Source organism: Neolamprologus multifasciatus, chromosome 12 (genome assembly GCF_963576455.1).
Source record: "Neolamprologus multifasciatus chromosome 12, fNeoMul1.2, whole genome shotgun sequence".
In the NCBI taxonomy this organism is placed as follows: domain Eukaryota; kingdom Metazoa; phylum Chordata; class Actinopteri; order Cichliformes; family Cichlidae; genus Neolamprologus; species Neolamprologus multifasciatus.
Window position 1 is genome coordinate 36,084,725 of NC_140450.1, and position 17,154 is coordinate 36,101,878.

The 17,154-nt window shown below is 41.9% G+C and overlaps 2 protein-coding genes across 4 annotated transcripts in view; one reads left to right on the forward strand and one right to left on the reverse strand.

Moving 5' to 3' along the window:
• Positions 1 to 16,971, forward strand: part of LOC146507459 (whirlin-like) — a 65,510-nt gene extending 48,539 nt beyond the window's left edge. The window contains exons 9-11 of one of the 3 annotated variants that reach the window (XM_085179541.1): positions 410 to 585; positions 2,276 to 2,407; positions 5,859 to 16,971. In XM_085179541.1, the coding sequence (XP_085035667.1) occupies positions 410 to 585; positions 2,276 to 2,407; positions 5,859 to 6,035 (485 nt within the window). In that variant the 3' untranslated portion in view covers positions 6,036 to 16,971. Of the gene's footprint in view, positions 1 to 4; positions 586 to 2,275; positions 2,408 to 5,858 lie in introns of those variants that run through there. The other 2 variants (XM_085179542.1, XR_014877126.1) reach the window with 2 other exon arrangements.
• Positions 16,159 to 17,154, reverse strand: part of stxbp1b (syntaxin binding protein 1b) — a 49,633-nt gene continuing 48,637 nt past the window's right edge. Inside the window, exon 20 of the mRNA XM_085179544.1 lies at positions 16,159 to 16,830. The gene's annotated coding sequence lies outside the window, so the exon portion shown is untranslated. The remainder of the gene's footprint in view (positions 16,831 to 17,154) is intronic.

A 17,154-nucleotide genomic window follows, 5' to 3' on the forward strand; every position in this document is an offset into this window, starting at 1 on the left:
CTAGAGAGAGCGAGGGAGAAGAACAACAACAAATACCTGCAGCCTGTTTGAGCCAGCCGGGGAGACGCAGGGACCATGACAATTAGGCTTAAGACATCCTGTTTGATAAAGCAGAGTTTAGGTTTAGGATCCTCAATGCTCCATTAGTTCTGCTGGAATTGGTGTAGGTTACTGGGGGATTCCCATGATGCAGTGAGTGTTTCTTCTTCACTCACTGTGTGTTTAGAAACCTCTCTGCATATAAACATTAGTTACTATTAATGTCTGGCTCTCTTCCACGGTGTGTCTTTGTCCTGAGCTTGGTTCTTCCTGTGGAGTTTTTCTTTCCCACTGTCGCCAAAGCGCTTTTTTTTCTATATAATTAAAGTTGAATTAAATTCAGTGAATGCTAGCTAACTCCTCCCCCCAGGGGCCACCCTGTCACAGTTGTCAGACAGCGGCCAGACTCTGAGTGAGGACAGCGGGGTGGATATAGCAGAGGCAGGAGGCTTCAGTAAGGATGGCAGCCCACGACCTAGCAAAAATCACCGGAGCCATCTGGAACAGCCAGGATTTCATGCACTTTCTCCAGGGACTGGCAGACAAGTGAGGGTTTTCATTACTAAGCAATCTTTCAGTAGCATATCTTTTAGTGTGTTCAAAACAAGCAAATTAGTGCTGGTGTAAACCCAGTTTTAGTTTGTGATTTCAGATTTCACTGGATCACCTCTTTTGTTGCTTTAATTTCTATTTTAATCGGTCAAGTTTGCAAACTAAAGCCACAAGTTCTTACCAACAAAACGACAGCAGATATAACGATGTGGTTCATTATGGAGTGTCCCACGAGATAGGGCTGCTCGATTATGGCAAAAATGATAATCACAATTATTTTCACTGAGATCTCGATTATTTGACGATATTTATTTAACAATAACAATGTGTTGAATAATGACTTTAAAAAATAATATAAAATAGTGCAAATACTGATAACAGTGCAAATGTTTGCAATATAAGAAATAAATGAAAAATGTAAACATCTATGTTTAGTGAACTTTGCAGTGTTGCTCTGTGGTGCAGCTACGACACTGTAGCAAAGTTTACACACTGTGTCTACTTGATCCACGTCTGACTCCACGAAAAAACTTGAGTGGTGTTTCCACACCACTCAAGTTTTTTTTACCTCTTTTCAACCAACAGCAGTCACTCTCCTCTCCAAATAACTTCTGCTGAGCTTTCCGAGCTTCCCTCGGGTCCTCTTAATCAGCGGTCCCCAACCCCCGGGCCTCGGACCTCGGAGAGTTGAGGCTCAGGTGTGAAATGTATAGTTTTCAGGGTTTTTATCAGTTTTCAGCGTTATTTTGTTATCGTTTTTATCGTTTACTCAGGTTTCCTGGGTCTTTTCACGTGTGTTATGAATAAATCTTCTGTTTCTCGGTACCGGTACTAGTTTTATTTTGTTGTATTTATCCGCGACACCTTAAAGGCCGGTCCGTGAAAATATCGTCGGGCATAAACCGGTCCGTGGTGCAAAAAAGGTTGGAGACCGCTGCTCTTAATTGTTGTGACGCGTGTTCGAAATGCAGAGAGGTGCGCTCGATTTGCCACACGGAGTGAAGCACGAGGGAGGGGCTCAGTCATTGTTAATGATCGTTGAAAGCCCAGATCGTAATCGAGATTAAAATTCGATTAATTGAGCAGCCCTACCATGAGATGACAGGTCATACTGATGTATCACTGTGTGAAAGCCAGTGTTCATTTCATTGACCAAAACATTTTTATCATAGTTTTTGGCAAAAACCTTTTGTTGACAAAAAGAAGATAATAATAAAAACTATGAAGAGCTGCATTAGCAACAAATACAAATATATATTTATAAATACAATCAGAGCTAATTTAGTTGTGTAGAAGAAAGGCTTCGGCACAACTGAAATAGCAGAGGGAGATTAAAGTAATCTCCTTGGTGATCGTTTATACAACGGTCTATGATTGTGATCTTAAGACTTGAAGTTACTTTGTGGCACCTAAACAAAACTCTTAAAAGCTTTATTGAATTTAAATGAAATCTTATTAGCATTAGGCTAGAACACGCGAGGGAAAAAAGGGAACACAGTAACATTAGACTCAGACTCATTGACGTGTAAATAATGCTCCATCACCTGAAGAAAATGAACTGTTGTTTACTATATTGAGATTTTCAGGTGTTCACCTACAAGCTAGTGGCTAAATTGCTTGCAGTAAGATGTCACTTCTTGCTCACAAATACATTTTTCTGAGCTCTCCTTGCTTTGTTTCCCAGCAGTCTCCCTCACCTGTACCAGTGCCTACTGCTGTGCTGGTACGAGTGTTGAAAAATTCAAACACCTTGGGCATCGCAATAGAGGGTGGAGGAAGTACACGCCAACCTTTGCCTCGCATAGTCTCCATTCAGGTAAGAAGCGTTAGAAGGTTTCAAGTAAGTCACTGTTTAAAGTCTTTCAAGCAACAAAATGTACTGAAACTGCAAAAAACAGTAAAACATTAAAAGAAATCCCCTCTCGCCCTTGTGGGTGATCCATCCTTCAAGCTTGAATTTCGGATGTTGTTCCTGGGATCTGCTGGAGCCCCTCACCTAGTGTCACTGCACTGACTGCTCCGATTCCCACTGGGACCACTGTTACCTCCACCCTCTTATCTTCTCTGAGCCCTTGATGCTTCTCAAGCTTCTTGTGTTCCTTCTTCCTGATGTTGCTGTCAGTCGGTATTGCTATGTACCCTCAGAAGATCTAGTAGATGATGTGAATGCAGCACTATGGAAGATATCTACCATCACATTACTGAGACTAACAAGCTGATCTACATCATGGCAGCAGCAATCAGTGAGAAGCTTAGCTACAAGTTGAACAAGGAGCAGTTCCCTGCATGCAGAAGGAGACTAGAGGCCAAGATCAAGGTAGAACGGGGGGGGGGGAGGTAGCCAACTATCAGAGTTGCTGAAAGGTGCAACAAAGGAGGTGCCCAAGAAGTACAGCAAGCTGTCCATAACTGAGGCCTTGGAAACTGCAAAGCAAAGTCTCACAGCCTTGGCCAGCCGCTTGAAGACGTACACCAGAAAAATAGAAGGCAGCAGAATAAACCAGCTGTTCTTCACAGAATAGTTTAATTATTTATATAGCACATTTAATTACAACAAGAGCGTTGACCAAAGTGCTGTACAAGAATACAATAATAAAACAACTTAGAGTATTAAAAGCAAACACCAAATATGAATTAACAAATAACTCTCATGCTGTATTAAAAGCCAGTAAATAAAAATGCGTTTTAAGATAAGATTTAAAAAGATTGACAGTGGGAGCCTGTCTGATGTGTAGGGGTAAATTATTCCACAGCTTGGGCGCTACGGCTGCAAATGCTCGATCACCTCTATGAACCAGCCTCGACCTTGGTACACCTAAAGAAGCAGCCAAGGTGTGCTCTCAGTGGCAGGTAACAATATGAGCACAGCAGCACCAAGGCTGGAGACCAGGGGTTGGCAACCCTGGGCACGTGTGCCACAGCTGACACGTGAAGGGCTAACTGATGGTACAACCATAGCTGCACTGGCAATCGGGCCCACCGGGCATTTTTTGTTTTTATGGGCCGATGATTTTTTTTGTTTTGGGGGGTTTGGGTTTTTTCTTTGTAGCGGTACAAACAATGAAAGGTGGTGGATTGGGCAGATGCTGGCCGGTGTGTAAAAATAAGTCAGTTGTTTGGTGGTGGCTGTGGCGGAGCTTCCACAGAGGCCAGTGGGTGGATGAGGGAAAGGGGAGGCAGGAGGAGGAGAGACCCGAGGCGGCCGCCGGTCTGAGTGTGAACTGAACTTCAGGTAAGAAGTTATGAGCTGCAGTCTATCTGGTCAGATATGAACCAAGTTTAGGTGGAGTTTATTTTCGTTGTGCTGACTTTTTACACTCAGTTACAACAACTCGTACTGCTACTAGCTAGCATGACGGGGTTTCTATACAGCTGGGTGGTGCTGTGATGTTATTGGTAGTGAACTTTATTTTATTCATAAGGTTAGTTAGTAGAGTTTCCAACCGTCCCGTAAAAATGAAATCGTCCCACATTCAGAGAAAATATCAGGCGTTTCGTATTGAGCTGAGAAGGAACAGTTTGTCCCGGACTTCAGCTACAATGAAAAAGACACAAAGCTGATTTATTCTGTGTCTTTGCTGCACAGCTGTTTCTTCTTCTCTCATTTTCTCCTGTTGCTACTTCAATCATGAAACTGATCAATGATCAGCTGATCGTCTCTCTTGTTTGTTTATCACTTTGCGCCAGAAACAGGAAACCAGCGATGTCGCGCTAAACAACAGCAGCACGTTTGATCAGCTGTTGTTAGAATTTATTTAATATTAATTTCTAGTATCAGCTGATGTTTGCTGGAGCCACAGCTGTAAAGCTGCTGGTCATGGTGTCAGTTTGGATATGTGGTGAGAGGGAAACATGAAGATGAAACCAGGAGATGTCCTTACTGAATCATCAGAGCTGAACAGCTGATGGAGAAACAGGTTTACCTTTTAGGTGACATGGATGAGTTGAAGTTATGAACTGTTTCTGAGAGACAAATAACACCAGGATCCTTTTCTAAGCAGCTGACAGCTGGTAACTGTGCAGGGGCGGGTCTAGCAAAGTGTTGCCAGGGGGCCAGGTAGGGCATTAACAGGGAGAGGGGGGCACAAAGACATACTTTCTTATTCTCATTTAAAATGTCTCACTTTTATTAAATAATTATCTGAATCTTACAACCAAAGTTTTTATCTGATGTCAAATGTATAGAAATCATAAATATACCAACAAGACTGTACATCACTGTCACCACAGCGTTTGTTTTCATTCAAAGGCTTTATGGCTGTAATACCTGGGGGGCCGGTCTCTAGTCAAAGTGCCCGGGCCCACGCAGTGAATTAATCTGAGAAGGTGCTTTAAAAAATAAATGGCCAGCGGTGCACATCGCAAATCAGCTCACATAGACACATTAGTTGTGCTGCTTCTTATAGACGGTATGTTAGCTAACAACCCAACTACCAGATTCAACTTGTAATTGGCTAAAAATAACTTCGCCTACCAGTGAGAGGGACGTTGCTAGCTGACAGTTTTTTCTAGCGATGTTGAAATTTCCACATTCAGACACTTCAAAAACTTCAGCAGCTGTTCGCTCAGCGCAGCATCAGCACCGCGGAAACACACGGATACATCCGTAGACTCAGGACAGAATTCACAAAGTGTTTACGGGACTTTCAGGTGTTTGGACCAATGTTTTCTTTCTGATCAAACCAGAAAGCTTTAATGAGCAGCTGGATTTGTGTCGCATTAACTGGTTGGACACAGAGGACATCGAAATGCAGCTGATTGAACTGAAAAGCTCGACTCTGTGGGGTCAAAGTTTGCAGAACTACGAAGCAGCTGGAATCCACAGCTGTGTGTTCATGGAGCTGCATTTTGCATTTCTGAGGAAATTTTAGATGGCATCATCAGAAAGGTTGCCGACCCCCGCTGGAGACGAAGCAATACTGGAAGAGCATATGGGAGAAGGACACAACCCATAACAGCAATGCTGAGTGACGAGTGGATCCAAGAACAGACCACAGCAACCTCGCTGAACAGGGCCCAGTAATCATCACAGTGGCAGACATCCCAGATGAAGAGTGAAGAGTTGGACAGCACCAAGCAGGGAGGGAAGCAGGCAGATGTGTGATTACACCAACTTAGCATAAACTTTTATTTATATTTTCAATTCAGTCCAAGTGTGTTTCAAGCTGTAGTTGCCTTGGACTGTACTGTAACTTCAAGAACAACAAACAGAATAATCCTGCTAACATTATTGTCTTTCTATTCTTCTCTCATGTTCCCGCTGGCAGAAAGGAGGCTCGGCTCATAACTGCGGCCAGCTGAAAACTGGCCAGGTCATTCTGGAGGTCGACGGCATCCCCCTGCAAGGCCGGGAACACAAAGATGCTGCCAGGATCATTGCTGAAGCCTTCAAGACAAAAGAAAAGGGACACATTGACTTCCTGGTAGTTGAGCCAGGGCTCTAGTATTGGAACTTTGCACTTTATGCAGCTTGTTTAAGAAAACACTGTTTTACGTCAAAGATGCTAAACTCCATATGGTGTTGTCCTATAATCAAGGCTCATATTTTATTTTCAGGGAAAGGATTATTGGACTGATTTATCAGGTACTTGTTGATTGCACTCTACAGACATTTGCACAATTTAAAGTAGGTAGTATGATAATAATTGTTATAAATACCTGTTTAGTTTTTTCATTTTATTTAATTGTGTTTCACTGGAAGAGCTGTTAGCACTAATTGATGCTACAGTAATACTGACAACAGCCAATCATGCCAAAGTGAGTGAACTTGGTCTTTAAGCATTAAGCTTTTCATTATTTAGAGAATCCAGAGAAACACAACTGTTTACAGTCTCTTATGGCAAAGAGCAACAGTATTATTGCACCAACTTAGCAAGTAGAACTTCAGTACAAGCATACAGTTAAGTCAGATTAATTGCTTAATTAGAAAATCCATCATATGGACTGAATGTTGGGCCACCTACACATTTTATCTTCAGTAGCTTTTAATGCATCTCCTTCCACAGTTATAGGCATTAATATGGAGAGTTGGTCTGTCTTTGAGCTTCCACAGCTTCCACCTCTCTGCAAGGTTTTTCAGCGTGTCTGTGGGAAGTTTTGCCCATTCGTCTAGAATAGAGATTGACAGACCACGTGACTTTCGCGCATTGCATGCCGGGAACTCGTGGCAAAACAATCCAAGTACCGCATCAAACGCAAGCATTTGCAGCACCGCAAAACGTTCATTCTTCGGTTCCAATAAATTCTTGGTTTTTCTTTGCCGCCCAAAAAAGTTCTGTACAAAACGAAGGAGAACAATGTTGGTCCGTACAAAGACAGACTTGATGAAAAGTCAAAGAAAAGATACGAGGAAAAAATCAAAGGAGTGAAAGGGTTAGACCCTTACGAGCACACAGAGGGACAAAATACGTTAGCGTGCTGCCCAACTTTCACCACGCTCATATTTATAATCATACGGTTCTTGGAGTGAGTGCATACACTCATGAAGTTCAGTAACTTCAGGTCACTGCAACAAGCCCAGGAACAGTTTACCGACGGATGGGTACAGGACCATGAAATGCACCGTGTAGAACGAAAGACCATCGTACGTATCATCAGTTTACCAGTCTCACAAATCGTCTTCATAAATACACATTTGTTAACCATTTATTAATAGGACCTTTGAGCTCAACGGTAATTAATTAGTAGTGGAAATAATTTCTGGTTCATCACAGAAATGTAGCAGTGACAATAATACTGTACGCTGTAATCGTACTGGGCAATTAGTGATACAAAAAAACTGTTTTACCCTGTGAATAAAAGTATATGTTTTTGTCAATGCACCATGGTAACAGAAGCGAAACACAATATTGTGTCAGGACAATTCACTATTTATGCACAATAAACAAAGGAGCATAGCGCCACAATTTCTGTTCAGCGCCAGACTTGCTTGTAACCTATAATCGCCAATTATGTTCAGAAAAATGAAAAACACTACAAAACACTGACCTTTGTGGAAATGCTTGGAGCAGACTAACCTGTGAGCTGGATGTTCTGGGACGTTATATTTGGTCTTTGAATGGCTGCAATCCAGGCCATCCGTCGCCTCTTTGTTACCTCGGAAACGTGGCTCAAACAATTTCTCTTCAACGACGTAATCTGATAAAAAAAACTATCTCTTTACCCGTCGGCTTCCCGTGGCTGTCATGCGACCGGCTATTGCAGTTAATAATACAACAGCTTCTTGACATTTTTGTGTTTCTTTTTATCGCTGTGTAACTGATTTCAATTGAAAGCCTGCGAGTGCTAGTACCTCTTGCCACGAGTTCCCAGAATCCTTTGCGGTTTTACCCCTGAATGACGTCACATTTTCAATCTCTATAGCAGTTCTGAGATCAGCCACTGATGGTGGAAGAGAGGACCTGTGTCACAATCTCCATTCTAGTTCAGCCCAACAGTGTTTGATGGGGTTGAGGTTCTGTGCATTGTCTGTCAACCAACCATGCATTTCTGTACTTTGCATTATGGTAAATGGTGAATGAACTGATTCCTACATAGCGAGCTGTTAGGAATCAGTAAATGCTTCAGAAAAATGCTTCAGTCCATGTTGGTCCGTTCAAAGATTGCCAGTAATAAACATAATGAGTACCATGTGATCACAGCTGACAGGATTTAGTGATAAAAGCCAATTTACAATTAAAGTTGCAGGTGGGGATGAGCAAGCAACTCAAGCAGACTAATAAATAATAAGTGTTTTTTCTTTTTTAGTGACACTAGTTTTATAGTATTTGAAGCTCCACACAAATACAAATGGAATATTAACTTGTACATATTACACGAATAACTAAAACAGTTTAATTCTAATAAATATTATAATAACAACACTTTATTATATCATTATAATCCTACTCCACCTTTAACGTAACTCTTTTTTTTCACCCAGCTGTATATGTTTGTGCCATCCTCACCATGAAACCATGTCCAAACACATATACTGTAGATATCAGTGAGAGTCACCATATATGATTATGATATTCATGTTTATACAGAAAGCAGTTTGACCAACTAACTGAATGGAGGAACTCACAGTTACAGCTGTTGCTGAAAAATACATCATATAAAAATATATAAAATCTCTGGACGTCATCATCAACAGTGTGCTGCATCAAGTTTACAAGGATTTATTGCAAAACTGTTGAAATAAAGTGCTTTGGCTTTACTGGGGATACTAACAAAGTTGATTAATATTTATAAAAGATAAAATCATTCCTGTTCTTATCATCGATAAATACTATTAAATATTGAGTGATTGTATAATGAAATAGCTACAGAAAAGAGTGATGCTTCTGAAAAAGTAAAAATCATTTCAACGTCTTAAAAACGTCTTAGTCATGGTTGTGAAAGGTTTTCAATCATTCATCAGTTGAAGGGACTGACTGCCTCATGTTTTCAATTCAATTCAATTCAATTTTATTTATATAGCGCCAAATCACAACAAATGTCGCCTCAAGGCGCTTCATAGATACAGAGAAAAGCCCAACAATCATATGACCCCCTATGAGCAGCACTTTGGCGACAGTGGGAAGGAAAAACTCCCTTTTAACAGGAAGAAACCTCCAGCAGAACCAGGCTCAGGGAGGGGCGGGGCCATCTGCTGTGATTGGTTGGGGTGAGAGAAGGAAGACAGGATAAAGACATGCTGTGGAAGAGAGACAGAGGTTAATAACAGATATGATTCAATACAGAGAGGTCTGTTAATACATAGTGAGTGAGAAAGGTGACTGGAAAGGAAAAACTCAATGCATCATGGGAATCCCCCGGCAGCCTACATCTATTGCAGCATAACTAAGGGAGGATTCAGGGTCACCTGGTCCAGCACTAACTATATGCTTTAGCAAAAAGGAAAGTTTGAAGCCTAATCTTGAAAGTAGAGATAGTGTCTGTCTCCTGAATCCAAACTGGAAGCTGGTTCCACAGAAGAGGGGCCTGAAAACTGAAGGCTCTGCCTCCCATTCTACTTTTAAATACTCTAGGAACAACAAGTAGGCCTGCAGAGCGAGAGCGAAGTGCTCTAATAGGGTGATATGGTACTACAAGGTCATTAAGATAAGATGGGGCCTGATTATTTAAGACCTTGTATGTGAGGAGCAGGATTTTGAATTCAATTCTGGATTTAACAGGAAGCCAAGTTCACCACACAAGTTTTGACATGTGTGGTGAAGCTTTCGATTGCTGCTGTGTCTTTTGCACAGTTGAGTCTGTGAGTTGCAGAGAAAACTGCAATATAAATGATTTTTCTGCTATGAGAATTGTACCAAAATGATTGAGTCCATAAATGTCTGGGAACATCGGAAACTCGTTGTTGGACTTTTGGGAGAGAAAACCTGTTCAGGCAGCCAATACACCGACGTCTTTTATTATAAAGCCTTGCTGTTCTAATAGACACAGCGTGCCACTTAGCATTGTCTCGCTGAAACATGTACGCCCTTCCATAACAAAAGGTCAGTGGCAGCTTGTCTCTCACACTCATCTCCCATCAGTTTACCATCAAAGGAGGTTTATCCACAATGTGCACAAACAACCAGGAAAAGCCTTCTCAGCCTGACAGGTTCCAGTGTTTGTGAAGGAGACACTTACACACCTGTGAAATCAAGAAACACTTTGTTTTAAAAATGGGATCCGAGGCAAGAGCAGCTTTCAGCAACAACAGCCAGTTGCAGCTAGAAGATGGTAGTAATGTGAACAATGGAAGCAAACAGACAAGAAGCAATTGTGAAACATGAAAGGTTTCACTTTGGTACATGGTTAATGGATGCCTTTTCTTCAGCTCTGGTCTGGTCCTCCTGATGGAAAGCCATTGTTTTAAAGATTTGAGATTCTATTCTGAATAAAATACGGGTTTTTGAGATTTGCACATCTTTGCAAAATCATGACCTAATTTTCAAACTTGCCAGACACAAAATGACTTTATGTTATGTCCTGAGCTAATAAAAAATTAAATTGGAAAGAGTTAAGAAAAGGTAACTCGCAGATTCTTCAAACAAGCACCACATATCCCAGTGTTTCTCTTGGCTTGGTTTGGTTTTGCTGCCGTCACGGATGTCGTGTGTGTGTGTGTGTGTGTGTGTGTGTGTGTGTGTGTGTGTTGAAACCAAAATGAACTGAGAGCAAACTGTGTCTCAGTTCAAGTATATTGACTTTATACTGTTTTTAAAGACATTTTACACAGTGTTCAAGCTTTTTAGAAAAAGGTGATTGTGGCTGATTTTCCTGTAAAAGATCTGCCGTTTACTATTATTATTATTATTATTATTATTATTATTATTATTATTATTATTATTGCCAAAGGTGAGAAAAGAGGGTAAATATACAGACGTGGCATTCAGACAGCATTCAAATAGGAAAGCTTTCATATTGGTTACATTCTTACCTTTTATAGTCTCTCAGTTGCAAAAATGATTCAACCAATTGATTGATGATTCAACAGGAACTTCCAGTTTTTATAAATTTAGCTGACACTAACGATACACCGTAGTTGGTATAGTTTTGGTGCAGTGGTTGTAAACCTCTGTTGTAGAAAACAGTAGAGTCAGATCTGGGACTTTGCTCTATTTAAAGTGTTTATTAATTCCATAAGACATGGTGGTCTTGGCCAGAGCTATTTATTATGACTTTACTGTATTTTTGTAATCTTATAATCCCATCACAGTAGTTTAGTGATAAGATCTGCTGCAAATGTAGGGTTTGAATGTCGGGATTTATCAATGAAGTGTTGATTAGAATACTGTGCAATTTGAATAACGTATAAAAGTCGTGTTTTTGTTTGCTTGTTTTTAATCATGAGCGCAAACTATTCAGACAACATATACATATATATATATCAGAAAAGACTTCACATATATTTATAAAGGTGTATATGGAGTAAGTGATGAAAGGATAAAGGAGTTATATACACGATTATGTAATTACTTTGTGGCTGATGTAACTGCTAACATCCCTTCTAAGTTTCCTTGCCCTTGTCCAATCACAGCTGTTACACCATCAATAACTATTTAAAACAATTCACTTGTTTTTGTCTCTAAGGGATCTCGCAGTATCTTTGTGAAAATGATTGAAATATCCTTAAATTATCTTGAAGATTAATAAATAAGCAGTGTAATAAAATATACACCCTATTTACTTAATAAAATTAAGGTAACCAATTAAAAGCTGTCATGTTCCTGGTTTATGTTCTACTTGGTGTCTCTTGACCTCCGTCTTCCATTCTCACATCTCTGTGTCTTTCAGCCTTCCCAGTCATGTACCCATGTCTGTCTGTGGTCTCCCCAGCTCCTGTGTCAAGCCCATGCAATCTGTGTTTGTACTTCCTGTTTTATTCTGATAGTCTTCTATTTCATGTCAGTTTTCTGATTGGTGTCAGCTACGTTTCCCTCTGCTCTGTCACGCTCTCCCTGATTGTAGGTGGTGTCTCTGTTTACATCTTCACATCAGTGACTCACTTTACTTACTTACTTTAAAACTAAATATGTTCTTGGTGGACAGACCCACAGACCCATGACGCCCGTACCCAGTTAGCTAGCAGCTAATGATCAGCACACTTCAATGCTCAGTGCCTAGTGGGTCTAAGAGCAGCCATCACATCACAATCATCACAACAGCAGACAGTTGGACAGCACCAGGCCCTAACATGGTTCACTCCTACTCGCTGAAGAAGCTGACTGCACTCCATGAACATCTGGCAGCACAAATTAACCAACTGCTAATCGACAGACACCAGAATGGCTAGCTGAAGGCCAGACGGTCCTGATCCCCAAGAACCCCCAGAAGATACAGGTCCCATCCAGCTACCAGCCCATAACCTGCCTCAGTACCATATGCAAGCTCCTGTCGGGCATCATAGCACCTAAGATGAACAGGCACATGGCGAAATTCACGGAAAAATACTAGATGAGCAAAATGCCAGCTACTGGTAGACAGAGCAGTCGCCTAAGACTCACCAACCTGCACGCCGCCTGGATTGAGTACAAGAAAAGCCCCACATGTGGATCCTGGAATGCCTAGAACTGTACAAGGAGACGTATCGTCAGCTGGTACCAAAGAGAGGGAAGGGAGTCAGAACTCAGGGGATCACAGCACTAAAATCAACATTGCAGACACTGAGGACAGCTATAATCACCTGGGAATCCCAAATAGGAACAACAAAAAGGCCACTAAGAAAGCTACAACCACCAAATACCTGCAGAGGGTCAGGTAAGTCCTTAAGAGTCAGCTTAATGGAGAGAACTGAATCTGGGCAATCAATACCTACGTCCTGCCCGCTGGATAATACGCTGGGTGAAGGAGGGGATAGAAGCCACTGACATCAAGACAAGAAAGCTCCTGACCATGGATGGAGGGTTAGTGAGTGTCAGAACCACAGTCCAGGATGAGACAACTAACCTCCAAGAGTACATCAGGAAGATGGCCACAACCAACCATGTGTTTAGTGAATACCGCAGGCAGCAGAAACCCAAGGAAGAGGAGGAACCATCATGGAAGGACAGGCCCCTGCACGGTATGTACCACCTGCAGACCGGCAGACGGTGGTACATACAGCAGACGTTGGTAGGACTTCTGGCTGACATGTCCAGTCCTACCAGTGAAAGACAGCACAGAGGCACTAATCATGGCAGCACAGGAAAAAACTCTCAGCACAAGATCCAGGAGGCTGGGGTCTATCACACCAGGCAAGACCCCAGGTGCAGGCTGTGTAAAGATGCCCCATGTTACAGGCTTGGCCCTTTAAGGGTGAAGCCTGATGGGAAATGTATTTTGGAATGTGTGTAGCGGGACTGCCGTGTGTGGGTGTGTGGAGAGAGAGCGGAGAAGGAAAAAAGTAACGGTTAGCTACAGAAGAGACGGAAAGAAAATAAATAAAAGGAATATAATAACTCCCTCGACAGCCAGAGTTGTGTCAGCGATGCTCGCTGTGAGTAGACTGTTTCATCCCACTGTACGTGGTGTTCGTGCCTTGGAGAAGAAATAAAGTTCGGTGAAGCAGTTTCCTACGCCTCCTTCGATCTTTTTGCTAGCGGAGTTGACCTGTATAGTAAGCTGTTGCCGGCTACGAGCCAGTTAGGGAACTTTCAAGTAACTGCCAGAGGTTTCCTTACTACGGTTCGGGACCGCGGATCTGGCGCGGTAACACCCATGAGACAATCCAGCACATAACAGCAGGGTGCAAGATGCTAGCAGGCAGTGCATACATGAACGCCATAACCAAATAAGCAGCATAGTATCAGGAACATCTGTGCCAAGGATGGCCTGGAAGTCCTGAGGTCATAATGGGAGGTTGAGAATGACCGAGCCAAGATCCTGTGGGACTTCCAGATACAGACGGACAAACTGATGATGGGTAACTAACTGGACATAGCAGTGGTAGAGAAGCAGAGGAAGATGACCATCGTGATAGATGTAACTGTACTGAATGACAGCAACATCAGGAAGAAGGAACAAGAGAAGCTGGAGAAGGACCAAGGGCTCAGAGAGGAACTTGAGAAGATGTGGAGGGTGAAGGTGACAGTGGCTCCAGCAGATCCCAGGAACAACATTCGAGATCTATGTTCAGAAGAGCACAGTCCTGGGAGGGAGCAGTGTAGAAATGCTGAATATTTACTGCTTGACTTCCTCATTAACAGCGTGAGGTGAAAATTGTAAACAGAATAGAAAATGTCTGTGTCCTTCAGTAAAACTAATTTAGCCTGATAACTTTCTACAAAACAAAATATCTTAACTGCATCTAATTATCACTACATTCAACGTACATTCAGTATAAACAGCCAGACACAAACCAACAGCTATACATTTCAAATTGACCACTTTTACCAAAATAACTTTTGATACATCTTTAATAGCATGTCTAGCACCTTATAATCAACTTACTGCTTTATTTGATTCACCTTTGCTTTTGTTGTTTATTTTATTTTATTTTCACTTACTACACACGGGACAGACGTGACTGGGGAAAGAAAAGGGAGAAAGAAAGAGGGAAAGAAAAACAGCGGGGAAGAGGGACGGGGATAAAGGGCACAGCCCCGCCCACCAGGGCATGAAGCAGGTATGGAGGAGATCAAGGCTCCAGACATCCAGAGGCCCCCAGAACACAAGAGACCAAGGAAGACCAACAGAGGGGCAGCTGCACCACTGTCCCAGAAAGAGCTGAGGAGAGCCCCAGATGAGGGGTCACTCAGCAGCCGCGGAGCAGAAGCCAGGGGGGGTTGCAGTGACGTGCCCGTGAGCTCCGCCGGCAGCCAGCTGTGCCTGAGTGACCGAGCCCCAGGCCCAGACAAGCAGCCACCAAGGAGTGAGCCGGTGTGTACCTGGACGCCCATCCCCGCACACAAAGAACCACCAACCCACCGATGTCTGAGGGCGTCTGCCACTGGCAGGGGGAGTGGTGGGGGGAGATAGGCCTCCATACCTTAGAGGTCCTGAGATGTCCCCAGAGAGGTGGCGTCTGATACCCAACCTGACATATAGACACAGACAAACAGGCACACACAGATACAAACATCCATTCCCACCCTCATGCTCTCATATGCACTTACTCAACACTCACCCAACGTGGAGACAGACATAGAGAGACACTGTACACACAATCACACTCCCCAAGCGTACTCTACGAACCGGGTCTAGGTACCCTTGCCCCTAGAGGGGAAACTGCACCCAGGTGGTGTTATCCTTTTCCCTGGGGTGGAGAGAAGCAGACCGCCCCGACTCCGCAGCAGCAGGGAGGCCCCACATTCCAGACCCCAGTCGGACGGCCAACACCTCCTCCTAGCCCCCCCTCTCCAGGGGGTATATATATATGTACATATATGTACAGTATATGTACTGTACATTAGGGGTGGGGGAAAATGGATACTGTGTAGCATGGTGATATTTTGTTTGCTAATAATGTATGGATACAGGGACAGCAGAAATGGATACTTTGTTACAAAAAGGTTTTTGTGCTCTGACTTCAGAGCATGTTGATCCTTTTTCTGAGCAAGAATCCTGACATTCCTTCACTGTCCAAATGTGTTTCACTTGTTTTTGGCAGCAATAAACATGACAGTTTACTTATTTTAATTTAAGACATGTTTTATTTTAATTAAGTTTAAAACTTTTTTATTTAATGTAAAATTATATTTTGTTTTAATTTCCTTTCAAATTCTTCAGTTGCTGAAGAGGCTGCATAGTTTTCATAAACTGCATAGTTCAGAATAGCTATAATTGTACCAGATGGTTGATTCAGTTAAGTTGGACTAGACTGTAATACAAACCGTTCAGTTTGTCAACAATCAAACTGAAATGAGAGAAAGACTGAGTGTGAGACTTTGATATTAGAGAAAATGAATATTGATAAAGTTTACCTTTATGTACAGAATCTGAATATCGCAAAATATTTTTAAAAATTGCAATAATATCGTATCGTGCGTTAAGTATTGTGATAATATCGTATCGTGGGATGTGTGGTGATTCCCACCTCTAGTAAACATACACTGTACACATATGAACTGTTCATGTTCTGTCTTTTAACCTCTGAAACTCACAGAAAGAGGAGAAATTAATGGAGTCACTTTATTAGTTGAACACACAACCTGTAGCAAGTACTGTTTATTGATGAGGACAAAAAAGTACAAATGTGTGGTAACACTGATCTCTTTTCAAACAACAGCTGATAACTAGTCATACAGAACCACTATGAAATAAAAACCAAGTATTATGGTCAAATAAAAGGAAAAATGATACTCAGTGTACAACAAACAATCACTATCACATCTACTCATCTAGTAAATGAGCTACAGCTACATTTATGTTGGCGGCTTCCAGGTCAGACATTATTATAAAGCTAATGATTTTTAGTTTACCATGGTAACCACTACATGAAAAGCACTACTTTAGATGAGAAGAGCCAGATTTTGCTCCATTATGACTGTGAAGCAAATAAAAAATAATGCTGAATCTCATACAGCTGTTATTGTTCAGATAAATAAATATAATCCCACAATACAGAGTTAACAACAACAAAGACTCCAGCTTTCCCAGCAAGTAGCAGTTTCCATGTTTGGAGTTTTAACAACTGATTTGTATACAACACAAAGTTTGGCTCTGACATGTGAGTGGGTGGGGGGTCTAGAGTAGGAGTTTATGGAGCACTACAGGCAGTGCTCTGTTCTTCTTTCTCCAAGTCTTTGAGGGTTTTTACAAGGTGAGAAGGGGTAAAGGTTTCAGTTGACCCTGAAAGACACAAGATGATGTATGACCAGTCTGTTTGCTCTTTTTTTCTTCAGTGGCTCATTGTTAAATTCAGAGTTTCATCTAAAATCTCCTCACAAACATGACATTTCCCACTCGTGGGACTAATAAAGGTATCTTATCTTATCAAACAAAACTCTGATTGATCTACCAACCTCTAAAGCACAGAGACATCCTCTCTGCTTTTAACAGTTAAAGGATGTCTTCTGGGTAGGCCAAGGCTAAAATATGATGAATATGCATATGAATATAAATATGTTACAGAGCAAATAAAATAAAAGTTATTTTTGAAATTCTGCAGTTTGT